General features: G+C 36.1%; 1 protein-coding gene and 1 non-coding gene across 2 annotated transcripts; both read right to left on the reverse strand.

Annotated features, from left to right (window-relative positions):
- Positions 1-398: 398 nt before the first annotated feature.
- On the reverse strand, positions 399-3,926 carry LOC116135265 (probable disease resistance protein At4g27220). The gene is made up of 2 exons (XM_031420960.1): positions 2,137-3,926; positions 399-1,507 (listed from the first exon to the last, which is right to left on the reverse strand). The coding sequence occupies exons 1-2, from the start codon at positions 3,818-3,820 to the stop codon at positions 813-815; spliced, it is 2,379 nt and encodes a 792-aa protein (XP_031276820.1). The 5' UTR covers positions 3,821-3,926; the 3' UTR covers positions 399-812.
- Positions 3,927-7,892: 3,966 nt separating this feature from the next.
- On the reverse strand, positions 7,893-7,999 carry LOC116135355. The gene has a single exon (XR_004128872.1). It is a non-coding gene; the product is annotated as a small nucleolar RNA R71 (small nucleolar RNA).
- Between the last annotated feature and the right edge of the window lie 520 nt (positions 8,000-8,519).

The following is an 8,519-nucleotide window of genomic DNA, read 5'->3' on the forward strand; positions in this document are numbered from 1 at the left end:
TTTATAAAAAGTATTTCATTGTAAAATCCCTTTCTTAAAAGGTCAACCATAATTATAGCCTTAGATCATGTATATCCTAGAATAGCTTACCGTGTATCTACATATACTTGCGTAATCTGCTACAGGAATTATAATTGAAAACAGAAACTTTTGACAGTAGATCCCTCAGGAAAATACCAGTAGAGCTAAGACATAATCTGACAAAACGTTATTGGAAGAGCAAGCCCAGGCAGGTCAGCTGGCGAGTTAGCGAAGAAAGCATAACGAGGATTAGAGTTGTTAATCTTACTGGAGCAGAGGTGGTGGTCGATGATGGCTGCGAGGAACTCAATGCTTGTGATTGCGACAACTGGGTGTAACTTCCCAAACAAAAAGTCACAGATAATAATACAACTCTTTACTCAAAATCATACACCAATCTTAGAAACAAATTATAGAACAAAACTTGCTTGCCACCTGGAGTTATGTAACTTCCCAAACAAAGTCACAGATAATAATACAACTCTTTACTCAAAATCATACACCAATCTTAGAAACAAATTATAGAGCAATACTTGCTTGCCAACTTCATAAACAATGAGCATAACTCCGAAAAGGAAACTCGTAAACTTGGCATTGAAATCCTGCAACAAGCCCCTGAAAATGATTCACTTAGATGAGTAGTACCTTTTTACCACCCGCAAATCCACGCCTGCAAACAGAGCAAACTCAAAGAAGCTATGCAAATCAGTCCTGTAAACTTTGATGATTGTCATCTAAAAGCACAGCAAAGAAATACGTCTAAAAAGTTGTCTTTGATAGTTTGATTTACCTTATGTGGATCTGTGCAGATTTCCAAAACGGATTTTAGTGGCATTGCCATCATGCGGCCAAACCAACTGATCCCACAGATTTTGATTGCAGTAGATATCTTTCAATTTCTCTGCGCCCTGGAAAGTAGATGGGAAATTTTTTAGCTCCATACATGCATCAATCGTCAATGTCTCCAAAGAATCACATTTCAATGACACATCACGGCAAATCTTAGACAATAAGGCAAGCTTAATGAGTTCCAAATTCTTCAATTTAGGAAAGGCACTGGATTCAAATTCAACTCTACTTCCATCCTTGATAATTTCTTTAATGACTTTGCATTGCTCAATTTGCATATACTGCAACTCCTTAAGTTGTACAGCCACTTTCTCAGAGAATAAAAATTCCAGCATAGGGCATCCTTTTAGCTTTAAATTTGTGAGCTGGATAAGACTCAGCTCTGGTATTACTGAATTTTTCCAAATGTGCTCCAATTTTAGAAGACCATCTATGTACAACCTCTTTAGGCATTGAAACGCGGCGCCGTCACCATCAATAATGCTTGTCATTTCAGGACAATCTTTAATTTCACAAACTTCAAGCCCTTGTAGATTATCAGCACTAAACACTGATAAGTTGGCAGCTTTATGAGCAATTAGCTCAAAAGACGATGCTTTCTTCAATATCTTTAAAATTGCATTAGGAAAGGCTTCACCTGTATGAATATAGAGTCACATAAAGACGAATATAAATTAAATTCTGTTCATCAAGTATTTAGTAAAAAAAATTAAAGTACAATTTTTTTTTTTTTTAAATTTTTTAAGCCAACGTCACAATAAAAAAATGCAACTGATTACTGAATAGAATAAATTTTATCCCTCAAAATGCATATAATATATAAACAAAAAATAATAATAATTACAAATGGTGATAATATAAACCATAAATGAATTAGATACAAAACAAATTATCCACATATTAAAATCAAACCATAGCCTTCAATACCAAAAATATAAAATGGACTGCTTTTGTTGTAATTTAATGAGAAAAAAAAAAACACCTGCTGAGAATCTCAAACGCTTNTTTTTTTTTTTTTAAATTTTTTAAGCCAACGTCACAATAAAAAAATGCAACTGATTACTGAATAGAATAAATTTTATCCCTCAAAATGCATATAATATATAAACAAAAAATAATAATAATTACAAATGGTGATAATATAAACCATAAATGAATTAGATACAAAACAAATTATCCACATATTAAAATCAAACCATAGCCTTCAATACCAAAAATATAAAATGGACTGCTTTTGTTGTAATTTAATGAGAAAAAAAAAAACACCTGCTGAGAATCTCAAACGCTTTTCAGCTGACCATCTAAAGGCATCAAATTCAGTAAGAGAATTTTCTTGCTGCTGACCAACAATGATCTTGAATGATCTGAGTCTTTCAGGTCTCCACTCATTGTTCAAATTCCACGACATACTTGTACGAATAAATGTCTCAAAGCTATTCACTGTAGGAAAGTAGAAACAGAGAGTGGTCAATTCTGTAAGAGCAGCAACTTCCGCAACAACACTCTCTACAATTTGATTCCATCTTCCATCAGTTGGATTCACATCAATACCCAACTCTTCCAGTGAATGAAGCCGTGCAAGAACATTAGGAGAAATCACCTGCCTCGCCTGACCATTAACACGGTCTTCATTCCCGACACCATTCCTAATTGAAACTCTCAAACACTTAAGAGTAGTCAAATTTCCTCCTACCAGAGGCAAATTATAAATTCCAGTATGACGTATGTCCAGAATCTCGAGATTATAAAGGTCTCCTATCTCATCACAAAGCACTCTTAATTGATCACAATTCTTTAGGAACATCGCTTTGAGATTTCTGAAACTGGAGATTGATGATGGAAGAGTTTCGATCTTAGCTTTATACAATTCAAGAAGTCGAAGGAATTCAAAATATGGTGATGGAATTTGTGGAAAGCAACTAATTTTTTGAAGTAACAATGTCGAGAATCTTTTAGAATTGGGCTCATTTGGCAAACAGGATAGGAATGAATCACCAGTCACTAAGATCCTTGACTCTTGAACACAATTGTTGTCGTCTCTGGCAATTCTAGGCGCGACTCGTCGATAAAACTCGAACATCTTATATTGAGCCTCCTTCGTCCCCTTTTCCAAAAGAAAATGGTTGACAAAGTGCACCAATAGACTACACCCATAGTTACGTGCCCCACCAAGCTCTACGAAATCGTTTAAGAATTGCTCCGCTCTCCAACATTCAATTATATAATCATGAAGAAGTTCATGGATAGAGGGAAAACTTGCCAAATATAGAAAGCAAGACTTGTCATCTGGTTCCAGCTTGTCAATTTCAAATTTAAGGGACTTGTAAACTGTTTCCAAATCTCCCTTTGGTTTCCCCCTTGGTGATGTCAATAGATCACATGTGCTTCGCCATATCGCTTCACAGTCTACATTTTCTGCACGAGTCATTACACTTAAGTAATTTCCTATCAACTTTATCAGGTATGGCATGCCACTGCAGAACTTAATAATCAATTCTGCCTGTGTCTTGATGTGTGGATTATACTTCAAATCCATGCCCACTCTATCCCAAAACATAGTTTGGGCATCCGTGCCCGACACTCTCTGCACTTCTATCTCTTCATTCGTCCCCATACAAACTTGTTTATACCTCGATGCAATGACCACCTTTCCTTTGTGTTCATCATTAATCCCTACTTTTTCCAAATCAATATTTGAAAAAACGTCATCAAGCAACAATAAATACTTCCGGTAGTTCTTCAGCTTTACATAAATCATGTTTTTTAGTTCTTCATCACCGAGTTCTTTCGGATTTACTTTCAGCCGCTTCAGAAGCTCTTCTTGTATGTATCTTTTATCTCTATCTCTGCTTACCTCTATCCAAAACACAATGTCAAAGTCTTCAGGTACCTTAATTTCTTGCCGTAGACGATTCATATCGTACTTTTCCCCACTCCTATTAGTCCCCATATGCAAATTGTTTTGAGCTTTTCATTTCTCAAATACTCTTGTAGCTTTTTTACATTTTCTCCAACTGATGGGAATCTGTTAATTTCATCGGTAGGATTGCTTGTACATGGAGGTGGTGCCAAGACTCCTGGATCAACCTCACGTCAACACCAGTAGCAGGGCAAATACAGAATCTCTTTGTGACAATGGAATCACTCCAAAGAAAATTCAAATTCGTTGCATGGTCAAAAACTGCCTTCATTATCTCCATTCTTCCTTAAATAACAAACCAATACTACAATCTCCAACTCCAACTAGGAAAGCAATAAACTAGGAAGAAGTAAACTAGGAAAGCAATAAACTCGGAAGGAAATAAACAGAACAAAAAGAACAGAATTGCGACAAATACATAAGCTTCCTAAAAATCCTCTGCATATCATAACAGCTCCATTGTTTACGGAATTATGGGGTATCCTTCTCTAGATTTGCATCAATTGCCGGCTCTCCTGAAGAACTTCACTCTGGCAAGTTTTGACGAGGGTAAACAGCAAAGAGATGTGGATGTAAACGCTTGATTTCTGAAGCTTGCAACCAAACAGAGTCCGAATTTGGACGATTTTTCCACTGCACTAAGAACTTGTAATATCCGCCTCGACGAGTTGTAACAAATTGATGGTCAAGAGTGGCAACAATCTTGTCTCGCAGTGCTGTAGTTTCTGGAACTCGGAGAATTGGTGTTACCTCTGGAACCGGTATTACGGAAATTTAATCGACATCACCCATGAACTCCATAAGGTCTTCTATGTTGAAAACGGGGCTAATACCAAAATTAGAAGGTAAGTCAATAACATATGCATTAGTGTCCAACTTCTTGGTTACTCTAAAAGGACCTGCTCGGCGTGCATGAAGCTTGGTAAAACTCCTCGGAGGGAAAAGCTCTGGCCTGAAACGAACAAGAACCATATCCCCTTCATTAAATTGCCGATCCTTGCGTTTTGCATTTGCTGAAGCTGCATAAGAATTTGTATGGAAGGTAAGGCACCGTTTGCATTCATCATGGACATCTCGCATATAGCTAGAAAAATCCNAATTGAGCATTAATTTTAAGCAGATAAACATAAACGATGTCTTATATTTCAAAACAAAAATTTCGGTAAATCGTAATTTTATAAAGAATGAAAGGAATACACCTAAAGGGGGAAATCTGCCTAGCACCCTGACCTTTGAGACATAATCAAGGATCAAGGGAAAGCAAAAGAACCAAGCAAGTTGGCCCAGACACCCCCGTCACCCAAAAAAAAAAAAAAAAAAAAAAAAAGATTCAGGCAAAACAAGGATGTACAATTTGTAGTTCTACCCATATTAATTTTAAACATTACAAAACTAACGCAATATTGTTGGATAAAAGCTAAACCATGTCATTTTTTTAGTACTTAAGTACTGCAGCTTAAAGTGATTGTAAAAGCATAAAGTAAATCAAAATGTTGTCGTTTTTGTATTATAAGAAATTATTTACAAAATTGTTATTAAACTCACTACAAGAACACCATTCCCCATCACCATCTCGACCTGACCCTGCCCTGCCCTGACCCTTATAAGAAAAAAGTCACCTTGAATATCACAACAATAGCAAGCATGTCCAACAATGTCTGTCTCTCAAAGTAAGGCAAATTATAAGGCTTTAAGATCACTGTTGCCTTCTATGAACAATATGAATACAAGATTCAGTCATGTTAATTATTAAAATTGAAGACGGTACCATAAATAGGCACTTAGAAAATGCAAAATGAATGGCTAAGCTTAGACTTTAACAGTTTCATGTAACTTAATTCATAATTGTGTTTTTAGTAGCTATTACATCTAAAAAAAAAATTAATCTTATTTAATAATAATCGAATTCTACTTAGCATTAACATTTTCCAATTTAGATACCATTTAACAATGAATGTCATACCTGCTGGGGAGCTATGTTGATATTAAAAAAGTTATACCATAGTGCACTCACATTTGTTGTAAAGCTCTCATCCCAATATGTGTACTTTAAACCTCCAAGTTTTCCTGTTTCAGAGAGCTCTTGAATAAAATTTGATAATCCGAGGATTATACTGTTTTATTTAGGCTTTTTGGCTGAATTTTGGATACTTCTTATGCCGTTTTTGCCTGAATTGCAACTTAATTTCACATATTTTATGTTTCAAGCCAAAACGTGCACTTTGAGCAAATAATGAGCGGAATCGAATTCCTGGACCTAGAAGCGAGCGAATCTCAGAATTCGGAGAAGTTCTAAAGCGGATTTGAAGCATTATGAATCTTGTTCCCATTGGAAAGCACCGAAGATAGAAGATTCAAGCAAGGAAGCAAATGAAGGGCAATTCCGTAATTTCAGAATTGTTCAGTAAGGTTCGCCGCGGCGATAAACTCTCAGGAATTCGTTGCTGCGGTGAAGTTTATTCTTCGTCGCAGCGAAGTCTGCGATTTTCAGTTTTTAATTAAAACACAGTTTTATTTTAGGAAAGTTTTTAGGTTTTGGGACCAACTATATATGAAAAACTTGAAAATTTTGAGAAGGGTTCGTCTGGGTTTAGAGCAGCTTTGACATCTTGCGGAGAAAGGAAGAGAAGAATTGAGATTTAACCTTGTGGATTCATCAATTAGGGGAGATCTTTACTCTTTTCTCTTTGTTTCAACATGTTGACTGCTGTATTTACTATTTTTCTTGTGATTTGTGTTAATTTTGTTATGAACTAACTCATTTTGGGTTAGGGTTTTGATGTAATTCGGATTTCTATGGTTAATAAATAGATTATTGTTGCTTTTACATTCTATTGCATGGATTGTGTGATTATTCTGATTTTTCTTTGATTTTATTTGTTGAACATGATGAGATTGAGAAATGAATCATGTTGAGCTTCTTGAGGAATCACCATTGTTGTATTGAACGCTAGAGATAGGTTTGAGAATCAATGAAATCAATCTAGGATTCCATTAGCTTAATGAACTTGGATCTATTAATCTTCAATTTGTTGGGTGCGGAAGCTTAATAGGGAAAAGTACGAATTTATAGCCTGAGAAGGTTTGTTTTACAACTTAGGGAATTCTATTTACAATCCGTGCATGTGAGTGTAGAAGTAGCATAATTTGTAGAATTAATCCATAGAGTCCTAATGAAGCCAAAATCCTAACCGTTTACTTTACTTGAATTTACTCCTACTTTAATCTTGCTTTCATTAATTAGCTTTTTAATACTTATTAGATTTTTCTTTCATTTTAGCTTTAGATTCTCCCATAAATCCAAACACTTTCGGTTTCTCCAACTTGAAAACAAATAGGAAAATCAGTGCTTAACAACCAATCCTCGTGGGAACGATACTTTACTTATCACTTTATTACTTTGTGCGACTAGTGCACTTGCTATATTGCATATTGTAGTAACAATGCATCAAGTTTTTGGCGTCGTTGCCGGGGATTGATTTTTGTGTTAACATTGAATTTTTCTTTAGTTAGCTAGATTGGAGTTTTATTTTTGTTTAATTGTTTATTGGTTTAATTTTTGCTGTTCTTTTCTGTTAGTTGGTGATCTCACTTTTTCTCTCTTTCTGTGTAGTTTATGCGAAGAGCTAGACGTCAACCAGTGGTTCTTGTAGATCCAGAGATTGAAAGAATCGCAAGAAGACTTGACAAAGAGAGAAGAGTACGAGAGGCCATAGTTGTTGAGATGGCAGAAAATAGAACATTAAGGGAATTCTCAATTCCCACGGTTGATGGCAGTAGGTCCAGTATAACTAGACCAGTAGTACAAGCCAACACTTTTGAAATAAAGCCGGCAATCATCCAGATGATCTAGCAGTCGGTACAGTTTAAGGGAGATTTGAAGGAAGATCCAAATCTGCACATTGCGAACGTTTTAGAGATTTGTGATACCTTCAAGTCAAATAGAGTGTCAGATGACGCCATCAGATTGAGATTGTTCCCTTTTTCATTGAGGGATAAAGCAAAGGGGTGGTTAATGGCACTACCACTAGGAACGATCACAACATGGAATGAATTAGCACAGAAGTTCCTGACCAAATTCTTTCCCCCAGCAAAATCTGCGAAGATGAGAAATGATATCACATCGTTTCTACAGGAAGAGTCTGAATCACTATATGAGGCTTGGGAAAGATACAAGGAACTACTGAGGAGGTGTCCACACCATGGGTTGCCAGTTTGGATGCAAGTCCAAACGGTTTATAATGGATTGATGGTTAATGTGCAAACAATGGTGGATGTAGCATCGGGAGGAGCATTGCAAAATAAGACACCTGAAGAAGCTCATGAGTTGCTTGAAGTTTTGGCAAGTAATAACTATCAAAGACCTAATGAGAGGATGCAGTCGAAGAAATATATGGGTCTTCATGAAGTTGATGATACATGGCTATTTGAGCCCAACTTACAGCATTTCAAAAACAGTTGGGAAGTATGCAGGTAAATTCTATTGAAGCACCTCAACTAACTTGTGATTTTTGTGTAGGTAGTCATGTGAGCAGTGAATGTCAAGTGGGGAACACGTTTGTTTCAGCTTCTTCATCATCAGAACAGGTTAACCACTTGGTAGGAAATCAAAGGCAACCGAACAATCCGTTCTCCAACACATATAATCCTAGTTGGAGGAATCATCTGAACCTATCTTGGGGCAATCAGAATCAACAGAATCAGCAAAACAATTAATGGAACCAAAGAA

This window comes from Pistacia vera, unplaced genomic scaffold, assembly GCF_008641045.1.
Source record: "Pistacia vera cultivar Batoury unplaced genomic scaffold, PisVer_v2 Contig298, whole genome shotgun sequence".
Taxonomy (NCBI): Eukaryota; Viridiplantae; Streptophyta; class Magnoliopsida; order Sapindales; family Anacardiaceae; genus Pistacia; species Pistacia vera.